Below are 13,945 nucleotides of genomic sequence, written 5' to 3'. Positions count from 1 at the left end.
AACTAATAGTAACAACCTAATTCCCATGAAGACGGGCTGGTCTCCAAAGCATCTGCCAAGACCAGACAATGTGGTGCTTGCAGTTTTCCTTTGCTCTTCAAAGCAGGTAGAGCCAGGAATGTTCCTGTGCCTCATGCAAGCTCTAAGATGTGGTTTGTGACTTTCAGATGAGGGAATCTCACATTTCTCCCTGAATATTTCACACTACGACAGCAAGGAGAACAGCACAGATGCAGCTGAGACAAGGAAGAGATGAACTGAAGGGCCAAAAATGGATTCTTCAGCATTATTATGTAGTATGGGGAACTGAGAGGGCAATTAAAACCAACATGAAAGAAGATTTAATTGCAAATCAGCGAAACTTGCTGAAGCACAGATAGCAAGAAGCGAAGAATCACCCCACCTGATGTCCAAGCCCTTCCGAGAGGAGAGCATTGCCCTTGGCTCCCCGGGCAGCTGATGGCACAGATAAACTCTTCCCAAGGAGAGATTCCAATCTCAGACCCAGCAGTCCCGGGTGCCTCCCTCTCCCCAGCGCCCCGTGACTCACCGCAGACACCAGCATATCAGGGAGCACAAATCTGGGACAAACCCACTCGGCCGCTCCCTCCCCTGTCCCTGCGAGGTCACCGCAACAAGTGATGAAAGAAAAACCAAGCTGAGCTGTAAGCGGGCACTGATGTCAGGCCTAACCCTCTGCCCGGCCGTCCCATCGCACAGAGACAGTGCCACAGCGCAATTATTTCAGCATGTGGGCTACGTCTTTTAAACCTGAAACTGCAAAAAAGAGTGCGAGGAGGAGCATTAAGGACGCGACCATCCTTAGAGAAGGGGGCACTGGGGAAGGGCAGGGGGAGCCTGGACAGGGGGTGAGGAGGGAGGTCTGGCAGCTGATGGGGATGCTGGTGGGAGGATGAGGAAGCTGGTTTTGGGGAGGTGGGCAGCAGCGCTGCTCCACGTGGGAACGGTACGAGGCACCGCGGTAACACCCTCAGCCTGTCTCTTCTGTCAGGCAGCTTTTAGCATTTCAAAGCCTTTCTTTTCTTTGTGACTCCTACCGCTGACTAAAACAGGCAAGCGAGTATTTACCGGATCAGCAAAACCCCTCCTGCCCAGGTGCCCTGGAAGGCATCGTTATTGTCTGTCCTGCAAGCAAATCGCAATGTGTCTCATTTAAAGGCTTTTCTAGTCCAGGGGCAGGATTAGGGAATGGGAGAGGAGCACAGGCCATGCAAAATGTCAGGGCCTCGCTGCTGGGGAGGTGAACCCTGTGCTTGTGTCCCAGGTCACGGGCACAGGTAGGCAGGGAGCCAAGAAGAGCCCAGAAGAGCCCAGCAGCTGCTCTCTGGGCTGGTAGAGTTCAAACAGGGACCACGGCAAGCGAGGGGACATATCCAGCCCCTTTATGAGCAAAGCAGCCAAGCCAAAAAGCAGCCCAAGATCGCAGGCACCTGATGTGCCGCTTGTTCCAGAAGCAGCAGGGTAGAGAACTGTGAAGGGAATCTGCTTTTCTCTTCAAGACAGAAAACATCAAAGAGGCTCTGAAAAAATAAAAGCTTCTGGACAGCCTTGTAGTATATCTAAAAAAGCCAAACAGACTTGTTTCAAAGCACTTTTTCCAAAGGTCTTTCCTGAACGTCCATCACATGCAATGGAAAAACACTCCATGCCTGGTATTTAATATTTTTCACCTGTGACCTGGGATTGATGTCTATTTAACTCTCTATTTTAATCGAACAACATGCCTCAGCAAGAAAAGAAACCTTTCAGACTTTGGAAATGAGTTGGACAAAACTAAAGTCACGCTCAACACTTCCCCTTCCCTGGAGAGATAGGAGTGCTGCTTGCCCTTTCCTGACGATAAGCATATCCTGGTGGTTAAAAATACATTTTGCTCTTACCGTAAATTCTCCACGAGCCAACTCCTTCAGCCCAGCCCACGGTGTTGGGGTTCACGGTTCCTCAGAGGCCACACGTGACAGAGCTTGGCCTGTGCGTGTCCAAACACACTGGAGAAAAAGCAAAAATAACAGGTCTGATCCTGCTGCTGTTGGCTTCACCTGGAGCAGCAAAGTCTGTTGAGCGGCGACAACATTCATGGCAATGACTTGCAGCTTTCCGAGGACCCTGGGAACTCAGCATGAATTTTTGACTTTGACTTTACAGCAGCTTCCAGACAAAAAATAAAGGGTTGTACTCCAAACAGCAATTTCTTCTTCAGTTAATTTTCATGTTTCCAGTGATCATTGTGCCAAAGGGCCAACTTAGCAACACGGAGCTTAGCGAGAAGTGGGGCTTGCTGCTCAGTTTGAGATTCTGGAGGCCAGGAGCCAGTTACCTGCTCTGCAAAGCTTCTTGTCCTTCCCATACCACCTCCTTTCTCTTCTTCACCTGGAAAACTCACCCTGGTCAAATCCTGCTCCGAGGCCTGGGCTCTGCAAAGGACACAGATGCCACCTCTTACCAAGGAGACACCAGCCCTGGGGAGAGCCTGGCTCAGCAAAGCCTGGCTTATACACCCCCGACACCTCCACAGCAAGTCCGACCTTTGCCAGCTGCATCACCTCTCCTGGCACATTCCTGCCAGGAAAAAGCTGGTGGGACACTCCTCCCAGGTTGGGGTAGAAGTTTGTGGACAATTGTGACTCCCTGTGGCACAGACACCACGAGAGTCACAAGTCCTGTGGCCTAAACTCAGTGTGCAGCCACCTTGGCAAGTACCTTGCAATGAAGGAGGCACAGGGAGGCCTTGTCCCAGGTGTTGAGAGCCTCGGCTGAAAATCCTGTTGAAGGAACCATTTCTGGATTTCTCCTGCAATATTTTAGAAAAAAAAAAGAGGAGGTAAAAAGAGGACGAAATGGAAACTTGAAGTTACTGCTCTTCTGTGCACAAAAGGGAAAGGAAACCAGGCAGCAGGCCTCTTCCCTTTCTGTTCGGATTCCAGGCTGTGGAATAAAGACAAATCCAAGTTCTCCCTCCTATCTTTGTTTCCCAGACTCAGTAAGACAGGGGAGATATGGCAGAGCCCATCTACGCAGCCATAACCATGGGAACACCAGCAACAAGGGTAAATCAACACGAGACTCCCTATCTTCAGCCCGTGTTTACACTGGAGGCCTCCGGCTCTCTGCACCAAACTGGCTGTGCTTTGCTTGGTGTGGCTGTTGAACTAAGAAAAGGTTTTTATTGAGCAAATATCCACCTTTTTGTCCTGATACCCACCATCTCTTTTAGAATATATGCTTGCAGCACCCCATTTTGCAGTCTGCTTTGAAGTAGCAGCTCTGCCATCCGCCTTTGCTCCCCTTGCCCGAGCTACCCCAAAACTCAGCTTTGCCTTGACTCCTACCTCACTTTTGGCCTTGCCTCCATGGCCTTTTTTTTCAAGAAAAGGCAGACAGAGCTCTGGATGAAATAATGTTATTTTCCTGAAGATCAAAAGGTATTGGACTACTGCAGTGGCTGAGTTTACTGCTGTCATCGCACTCCCACGATGCAATCCCTCCTGTTAATAGTCCGAAGTCTTTGCTCCGGCTCCTCTGTCTCAAGGGAGGCAGCTCCAGCAGAAGCAATGGCCAGTACACCAGGAAAGGGAGAAGCACAGCACAAAGCAAGCACATTGCTTAATTTGAGTTGCAGCTGCTTGGCATCTTAAAAAAGTCCAGATCTCTGAACTCGCAGAGGTGACGTACGCACGCCATGGCGCAACAAGGGTCGCCAAATCTCTGGCAGCCCTGGAAGGAGCCGTTTGTACCCCACCTTGGGAGCAGTTCTGCTCCACATATTTTTCTCCTCTGCTTGTAAAGGTCACATGAAAGCAGCAGTGTCTGTAGAGAGGACAAGTGAAGGTGACCGCAGGGGAGAACGGAGACCTTCAAAAACCACGAGAGCTTCCTCAAGTGAGCAGAAGCTCCTTTCCACCCCATTTCTCCCGGCGTGGCCATCACCAGCATCCCCAGCAGCGGAGAGGGAAAGCTCCCGCCTCCCCTGTTTCCTCAGCCCTCCCTCCTCCATTTATTTCCTTTGGGTTTTCCCCTTTGATTAAACTTCTGGCATGTAGGAATGTTTAATAATAAAACAGATAACTCATGGGAGATGATATTTATAAAATCTACTACTTTTCTCTCAAGGTCTTACGAAGAATGAGAAAAAAATCTTGAACTGTGTTCTTCCTTTCTTTTAAAAATAGAAAGAAAAAGCATAAGGAGCAGTTAACAAGTTTTCAAACCATCAATGTTTTATTTGGTTAGTTTATTAAACACCTTTAAGACAATTAATTTTGGTCTGTACCCTCCTATAAAATAATTCAAGTTCTGAACAAACCTCCAATACATAAAGCAAAGTTACTTTTACCATACGCAAATTCAGATCAAAATACAACACTCTGTTTTCTTACATTTATAAAACCCGGTCAAATACAAACGACATTAAAAAAGATAAAACACTTTCACTGATCCTTGGTACAATATTACAGCACAATTTGCACAGTGGCAACTAAGTCCCCAAAGCACAAGTCAAATACTTTAAAAAGGGAACCTCCCTTTAGTCACCCAACGTTATACTGAACACGTAAACAAAGTGAGTGCTACTTAATCCAGGAAAATTCTTGTGTCCCTTTTCGTATCGTCACGAGCCACAAAGCAATTCTGCAAGGGAGGTTACTGGTAGGTAACCAAACAGCTTTCCTGCTTTGCTGTTACAATTTCATGTGCAACTACTCCACGAAAATAAACGGATGGAGGTGGACCAGACTCTGCACTGGGCAATTTACGGCAACTAAAGTAAACCAAGAAATGTGTATTTTTCTAATAACAGATCACAAAACTATTTAAAAAAAAAAAATCAATACCAAATTATCTGTGGGTACAACTGGAGTAACTGCCTTTTTCTTCACTTTCAAGACATCTAATGTAGACAGAGTGTGTTCAATTGTTGAGAGGTTGTTCCATTGCAAAACCCAGTGTTTCAGCAATAGGTCAAAGTGCCATTAAAATTGCACATTTTTCTTCAATTATGAGAATAGATGGTAGCATGCAATGTTCATTTGTTACTACACCTAAAAACTTGCACTTACACTAACCTATGAACCATGTGGGATCTCTTACGAAACAGAAACAAGAGAAAAAATTAATACACAAACCTCAAATGATAAAAACCGAAGTATCAAACATTCCCAGGAAGGTTCTACTTAGCAAGCCCTGCAATAACACCTCGAGAAGAGAACGTAAAACAGGAGCAAGAACAGAAGGGTCTGATGGATCCACCTCGGGTTGTACTTTGCACAGGCAGTCACGGCAATCGCACTGCAGAGCAACTCGGGGGTATTTTTGCCTGCAGTTCTGCAAACCCTGTCTTTGTTTCCCCCCCAACCCCCAAACCACTAATTTTACTTACAATTCAATTTTAAGTTCAGTTACTTTCGTCTCTGCTAATGCAAAAATGTGTACATAATGAAATGCACTAATGGATCTACCTTCTCTCCCTCCCCAAACTCCTGTCATATCCATCAGGATACCACATGCTTCCCGAAACTTCCCATATCTCTTAACATTAGTATTACCCCAACAGAATGAAGGAGAATCGCAAACTGCACAAATAGTACATATTTAAATAATGCTCAAGTGTAAACAACATAAAATGGAAACGGTTAAAAACAAAATCCCAGTGAGGTACAGCAAAAACCTAATTTCCTAATTTAGTCTTTTAAGTGCAATTGAAACACTGTGTACTGCCCTTCTCCAAAGAGATCTCTCCGTAATTAAGCTACACTACTAGGCTTATTCCCTTAAAGCTACATACACAGGCTATAACTCATTATATTGACTTAATGCAAATATTTGTGGGGGAAAATTAATTTACAGGGTTAATTAAAATCTTTTTAGTATTCAAAAGGAATGATAGTAAAGGGATCAACCATGGAAAATGTGGTAATACACATTTTAAAAAATATTTCCAATAATTCTAACACAAAACAGCAAGTATATTTTGAAAAATGCATAGAAACCCTGTCAATACAAAAATCCCCACTAAATTTACACAATTAAGCAATTTTAATCTAAATATTTTATGTGCTTTTCCTATAAAGGCCACTTTGACATACAAATACAAAAAAATTTACATTTTTCTCCAAAATAAATTATTTGTTCCTCAATTAAAAATACTGAATATGGAAGCATAACAACCCTCTCGCATGCCAGCTGCTCGTCCGCAGTGGCTACTTCCGAAGAAGAAAATCTCCAAATATTTTCAATTACCGAAAGAAATAAGAAACGCCTTCAGACTTTGTCCTGCCTCGCACTAGGAAAAACCTGGGACCGGGAACGGAATGGGCCGAACCCCTTAGACTGTATGTGCCAGGGAGGGAATGAATATACACAGACACCTGCAGAGATTTTCTGTTTGTTCCCCGAGTTATGCACTGAAATCCTTTTTTGAAAGCAGAGAAATAAATCAAGGTTAACCTGAATTAAAGAAAGGCAAAATAGTAAACGGAGTCAGGAGAGAGCAGCAGTATGAGGTACAAAGGTGGGTTATGTAAATGACAAATACAGACGAATACTCAGAAAAATGCACGTAAAGGTGAGAGGACATGATCAACTGGTACAGAAATGCTACTCTTGGGACACAGAACCAGGGGAAAAGAGTGTACTGGTTTTATAAGTATAAAGAAAGAAGAGGAACACAAGGAACAAACTTCACTGGATAAATGAAGCAACGGGAGAACAAAGAACCTTTACCAGCATTCCTGACCACGCGGGCATTTATCCCTGAATTGCTGTGGAAGCAGTAAAATCAAATATACAGACACAGACGTGCGGTGGAAATGAAAAGTTACCTGGACTGGATTTGAGATGTCGCAGATATTCTTTACTGTAAGCACCAGAGCCACAACCGAACAACACGGGGACGTAAAAGCAAGACCTACATCTACCCCGAGGGGCACGGCAAACCCAAAATGCATGACATGCTCTGGAGCAAAGAGATGCTAACGTGGTGAAGTGGCCCCTAACTTACTCCAGCGAGGAAGCCACACTGGTGGGTTTACAAGACAAGGTCCAATTGACAACAAGACACGACTGACAGGAGGGATACACTTCGACAGCACATCATTCAGAGCCAAAACACCTGATAAACTGATGGGTAAGGCGAGGGGGAAGGAGAAAAACCAGGGAACAGGAGTTGATCTGGATGCAAGATTCTTGGGCGGCCATGGAGTACAAGTTCTCCTAACCTTGGGCCAAGGACTGGATTTGGAAGGACACAAGAGCCGTCAGTCTTCTGTATCACAAGGAATTCAGCTCTCTGGTGTGCTATATTGCATAGTTTGATTGAGGCCAAAGAGCATTTACGTCTTTTTGTCTTTTTTTTTTTTTTAAACCGAAGGAACATGACATACTCAGGTCAGAGCATTCCAAAGCCTGGCCCCAAGTGATTCATAGATCCACTTTTAAAGCAACACAAGAAGATTTTGCAGTGGGCACATAAACAAATAAAAGCAAAACCTCCACTCCCACACAAAGCACAAAGACCCACAGAAAACATACTCGCATAAAAAGCCTGTAACAATAAATACATCTGTAATACAGTTGAAGCGTGACAGCCGGGTGGCGGGAATAAACCTCCCTGTCAAGCTGCATGCCAGCGATGGTAAACAAGGCCAGGTGAGTGTTCTACCACACCACACTGACATATTTTTTCGTAGAAAAAGCGGCAATATATTCTGACAATATCCTAGTAATTATCAAGATCTTAGATCTGAGAGAACGCTGAACCTTGAGGAGAGCAGGAGGGATGTGGCATCACATTCCAACACCCTCCTATTACTTGGCTCATGGAACACAGATATCATAGTTGGATTAATCAATGCAGTTGTTATTTCATTCTCTTATGCTAAAATAGAATATTTGTACAGTGCAAAGTCAGACTACATTAGCCATCATTCATATAATATGTATTTCAATTCTTTAGCCCAACCCTACAAGATTCATAGTACTCAATCAACACGGTTTACAGAGGGAAAACTCTGAAGGTAAAGCACTTAACATGAACAAATTTTGCTTTTTCCTTTTGAAGGCAAAACTAAAACAATGTCAACCTGTCAGGTTCCCATTTCAGATTATTAAACAAGTAAGCATACAAACTGGGAAGCAGTTTTACATTTCTGTGATGTCAAAAAAAAACGGAGGGGAAAACCAGGTGGCCAGGAGCTCCTCAGTTATTTAGGCCAATACATGCTGTTCCAAACTGCCAGGGCCTCCAATATTTTCAGATTTAAATACAACGAATGCAAAATATTAGATCTCCTACAACACTCAGCCCATAAACCTTTCTACCTTACCCTTATGAAAGGGATAGGGTGGACTCATCCTCACCCGTGCAGCCAGGACACAGCTGCGAGGCTCAGACATCGCACACAGGCCTGGGAATGAACAGCGCTGCTCCTCAGCCTTCCCAAAAAGCGGAGGATCAAGGATTTGCAAGTTCCGTGGGGTGCTCGTGGTCCCTCACTTACCGGCCGTTTTTCAGCCAGGGCTGCAGGAAACGCAGACACTGCTCATGAAGACCCACCAGCCCGTGGTTGCTGGACAACAACAGTCTGCACGCGTGAGGATGGTCAGGAGGGCAGCACCCAACGTGTGGAGCAGGAGAAGGACAAGGCAGCCTCGGGGCTCTTCAAAGGGCTAAAGGGCTCTTAGACTGACAGGACCGAGAAATGCTACACCACTGGCACTATGAAGCCTGTGAAAAGGCAGTAATCTGACGTCTGGAGATGGGACAAGTTCAAACATCAACCCCTTGATCCTTCCTGCTGCTTCACACAGGGCAGAAGTATGATTTTTTTTTTTTTTATGTCCTCTTTTATGTTATGTTACCAGATCCCTAAACAGAACTGATGATACAGATTAAACAAAAATAAAACACAGAACAACCAGGATGGCAACGAAGTTCCTACACAGGACTCCCAATTCAGCTCTCTACTCCACGGCTTGCATCTACAAGAGCCTTCTCCGCAGCCCTACCAAGCTGGTGTCCCCTGCCGATGGCCACAGTCAGGAGCTTCCCTCCTCCTGGCCACCCCCTCCAGGGTGGACAGACCTCCCCAGCCTCTGGAACGAGGGACAAAGGGACAAGGTCCAAGAAAAAACCCACACCCAGCCCAACATCTCGATGCTCCAACGGCCACATTGGTCCGTGTCCCAGACACGCAGGTGACAACACACAGCAGGGGACCGAGCCCAGGAGGACGAATATTTACTGAATATCCACCACGATGCCAGTGGAAGGTTCTGGAAGGAGCGGGGACACAAACAGCTCCTTGTTTTATCCCCGTGATGTCTGCATGGCCAGTAAAACATTTGCTACATTTAATTCAAAGTCAATAGGCGCTGCTACTTAAAATTTTAGAGGAAAATGTTCCCCACAAAGTATTTCTTGGTTTTGCCTTTACAAAGACAGAAAAAAGGCAGCATTTTCCCATTGCATTTTGTATTATTAAGGCCTTTGACAGTTTGGAAACTGTCTTTATGAAAAGGGATGGTTTTTTTTAAAAAAGGACCAAATACCCAAAAAAAACCCCAAACCCAGAGAACAGAAAACAAGCACTAGCTGATTATCAGCTTACATTGCTACTCTTAAGAAGTCAAGCACAGTGTAAGAAATTCAAAAAATATGTCAAAATAGCACCTTCAGAAGCAGAAGAAAAACACACTTTTTTTTTTTTAATTCTTCAAGCTAAGCAAAACCCTGCATGCTTGAAGATACCAAAGAAATGGGCAAATACATAACTTCAGGTACAGAAGGTGGGTATTTATTTGGAAAGTTAATTCCCCTGTGAGTAAATGGGGAACTCTATGAAAAAAAAAAATCCAGATTAGACATTACAGAAAAATCAGTGAATCTCTCTATTGAGATAATGGATCAAGTTCACAGGTAAAACAGTGCAGAGCAGAGGCAGAGAGAAAAAACTATCTGATCTGTCTTAAAAGAGCAGACACTTCTATTTTTTAAACAGATTTTTTCCTATTTAAAAATTGTCAGGACAGTCTTTCAATTGTTTCTCTCATTTACAAGTATAATAGTTACTTTCAAGCAATAGAAATTTTTATTTACTTTTTACAGCAGCTGCATGTCAACCTTGGTCTTTCTGTACAGAAACATGCATTTAAAATGAAATTAAAGTAAACTGTCCTTGGACAACGGCATCATTCTGCCCTGCTGCTTTCCTGCTTTTTGTTTTTTATTGAAGGACAAAACGCGATTTAACCCAAAACAACAAAAAATATTTGACAAAGTGCAGAGAAAAAAAAAATGAGGTAGCTGGGAACGCGGGTTTTTCCCTATGGACAAGGCGTCAATGTCCAGCCACAAGCACCACAAGTACATGGGAATGGGCTATGGATGTTCTACCCACAGGTGTCCAGGTGATCCCCAACCTGCTGACGTTAGTTTTACAAGCCTGATGAAAAGGTCATTTCGCTGTGTATTAAGCGCTTTCCATCACGCAAACCGAGTGGAGCTAAAGGGTGCAGAAATGTGCAGAAATCCAGCGCACAGAGCGCCCAGGTCTGCGTGGAGGTTCTCCAGCCCCAGGAGCTCTTCTTAGGGATCACTGGCAAAAGCAATGCATTCAGATGGGAATTTGGGGCAGGAGTGAAAGCAAAATCTTTTTAATAAGAGCAAAAGACAAAACAACTAAGACCAGAAAGCAGCATTGTACATGGGGAATGCCCAGGAATCTTCTTGCTTTACTGATACTTTTCCTCCCCCCTTAACACTGCAATGCCGCCTTCAAGGAGTCCATCAGAATGCAGCTTGCTCGGACCCTTAAATAACAAAAAGTTTCAATTACAAGAAGTAAATCATTAGGTTTTGGAAGCCAGGGAGAAAATAAATGCTTAAAATTGAGTTAGCAGCTGTTTCCCCAAGCAAACAAAAGCGAGAACAGATCCCAGGTTCTGTAAGTGATCCAGAAGAGTCCTTTGGACTGGTTTAAAACTGGTTCTGAAAGAGTTTGACAGTGTTTCTTAAGAGGGTACTCCTTGGCTTCCCTTCAGAAAGAAACTTTAACAAGAGCTTTAAAGAACGTCAGCCCTGTTCAGCTTGACCACTCCGCCAGACACCCCGGTGTACTAGTTTACTTAATCTAATAATTATTCAGACTTCTCTTTTGAAGACCTAAAAATAGCGAAACAAGTGACTAGGATGATAATGCTTTCCTGCTGCCATGTGTAAATTAATAAACCAGATGCTGCCTACCCGAAGTTTTAACGTGTGAGATCATTGAGGTGAGAATCTCAAGAACAGCCAGGGATAAGGTTTTTGTAGCCATGCTACCAGAATGCACAGAAATCATGCTTTCTGACTGGGTTTAAAAGTACGGATGAAAGAAACTTGCCCTTGACATAAACAGATGTCTTAGCATTAACTGAAAAGAAAGCAAGGAGGAAAGGCAAAGGGGAAAAAAAAAAAAAAAAATCAAGGCCATTAGGTGGTGATTCAAAAGCACCTAGTATTTAAAAAGAAAATAATTGCATTTTCATGCTTTACCAATTAAATAATGTTACTTACACTGGGGATTCTTCTTTCTATCCTATTATTGTAATCAGATCCATCAGCTTTTACAAGGGCTCAGTGTAGTTTCATTTCATTATGAAAATTCAAGGGCACAGGTAGGCAATGGCATTGAGCATCTTCATTTACTGATGCACTCTGGCAGGTGTTCGTTACTCACATGAAACCCTGCAAAAATACTGGGCAACAAGATTTAACCTTCTACACGGAAAACTTCCAATTTTCCAGCTCACTTTTCAAGATGTTTCAATAGATTTTTTTCAAATAACCTTCTAATATTATTCTGAACAAATCTTTTATGTATTATAATTATTTTTATAACTAATAAGCTACCTAGAAGCTTATGTATTTAAGACTGTGTATCACCAACGAGCTTACAACATAGTCACCTGTTGGTAGCAGTTCATAGTTTAATTCTCCTATTACCCTTAATCCTTTTTTAGCAGGTGTTTATCTAGTTAGGCACTTTGCATGGTTTTAGTCCATTCTTTCCTAGCTTACCTGTTGTTCAAGAATTTGAGAGAACTGACTGCTGGAGTACAACAGCAGTTGGATTACAGAGTCACGCAGGACATGGCTGATCAGAGCTGTCCCCTCAAAGCCTGGCTGCAATCCTTCCTACAGTAAGGAATTTCCCAGAAAATAAAAACAACAAAACACCAAAAAAACAAAACAACGAACCAAACCAAACCCCACAGGGATGCTGGAAAACAGGTGCCCAACCTGTCAATAAGCCTGAGCCCAGAGCAGCGTGAAACACGGACCCTCCTGACGCAGCTCTTGACTCCGACAACAAACAAGGCAGAGCAACAGCAAATGTCAAAAGGCTACAGCGCCGACGGACACGCAGGTCTGTACCCGTTCCTTAACGGTAAGAGGAAATACTCCAGGATGGAAATAGTAGCTTCTAACTGCAAACCAAACATGTATATAATTAACACTCCTCCCACCCGCCTGAAGAAGCTGGTTCAGTACTCCAAAGGGTTGAGAGAATACAAACTCCAAATCCTTGATGCTAACATTAGCAGCAGAAAGGATCCATATGTCAAAACACACCTTAGCTACAATCTTCTGTATGCCTGTGTCCCTGGGTACGGTCACGCTTCCTGAGACACAGCCTTCCTTCTGCAGATAAGAGTGATGCAAACGAATTCCACTTTCTCTAAACACTTACCATTTTAAATACTAAAACCTGTTGTCAGCTGCCATTTGTTAAATACTTGCATGGCACTAGTGCTCTGATAAAGAGCAAAGTGTCCATATGCATCACATGGAGTGATGTCTCAAGGCAGCTGTGAAGAGTAACACAAACCTGCAGAACAGTATTAAAAAAAAGAGTGAAGTTTTACAGTGTTTTAAATAATATTCATTAAAAAAAAGAAAAAAAGAACCACTGCTCTTTTTCAGAACACAGTGATTTTTAAGCATCTCTGTAATGTAATAGAACAGCTGAATTATTGTTCTATACAGAGGAAACCAAAAGTTTGGCACTTGTAACAACTTGCATTTGTTATTGCATCCTGCACTTTGCATGGCAAATGCGCGTCACCAAAACCCATGCAAACTGAACAGCCACAGCATTTATGGAACCAATGAGAGAAACTGCAGTTAAACCAGGGAAAAATGTTCCCTGAACCCCTCAGTTTGGTATTTGTGCATTTAACAAGTCACGCAGGCACGAGAAGTACTACAAAAAAGAAATTAAGCTGCCTGATGTTTTCGGGAAGCGGAGTTTGTAAAGCAAAAGAGGCGCTTTGGTAACTTCAACGAAATAAAATTCCTATTTTCAGCAAGAAATCCGCTTTGGAAGGCAGGCTCTGTGGTGTGCAAGTTTTGTGCAGTCAAAAGCAAGAGGAATACAGCCCACCCACAGTTATCAGCAAGCTGATTTTGTAAATTCACCTTTGTTTTCAGATTAACCACTATAGTTTTGTGTTATCTCATATTAATTTGCCTTCAATTTAAAGCTGAGGCACCCTCAAAGCTACGGAAAGTCATTTGACCAGGAACGGCTGAGCTGATACAGCGTTTTCACAATAACTAAAACTTGACCTCGCTGCGGTATAACACAACAGAAGACTCTTCAGATGCCTCTTTTTCGGGTTATAAAACCAGAAAGGATGAGAATTTGAAATCCAGCACTGCCTCTTTAGGAACACAAGCATCTCACAATGCAAAGTAAGAAACGGAGACCAGAGCGGGTTCGTGCCTCCCTAAGAAACCCAAGAGATTGATTTTACGGCAGCAACAACACTTTACACCTTTGCTGCATAATCGCTATGCTGTGCAGAGCAGCCACAAGACCACACATGTAGAACAAGCACAGAGGACACTGTTGTGTGCTTATGCTATTACCTCTTCTTTTCCCCACTT

General features: G+C 43.5%; 1 protein-coding gene across 1 annotated transcript in view; it reads right to left on the bottom strand.

Moving 5' to 3' along the window:
- Window positions 1-1,921: 1,921 nt before the first annotated feature.
- Window positions 1,922-13,945, bottom strand: part of GAN (gigaxonin) — a 42,756-nt gene continuing 30,732 nt past the window's right edge. The window contains exon 10 of the mRNA XM_065640970.1: window positions 1,922-2,009. Within this exon, the coding sequence (XP_065497042.1) occupies window positions 1,928-2,009 (82 nt within the window). The 3' untranslated portion in view covers window positions 1,922-1,927. The remainder of the gene's footprint in view (window positions 2,010-13,945) is intronic.

This window comes from Caloenas nicobarica, chromosome 9 (assembly GCF_036013445.1).
Source record: "Caloenas nicobarica isolate bCalNic1 chromosome 9, bCalNic1.hap1, whole genome shotgun sequence".
Lineage (NCBI taxonomy): Eukaryota > Metazoa > Chordata > Aves > Columbiformes > Columbidae > Caloenas > Caloenas nicobarica.
Note: the sequence above shows the minus strand (reverse complement) of the source record. Positions and strands in the feature narration are given on the sequence as shown.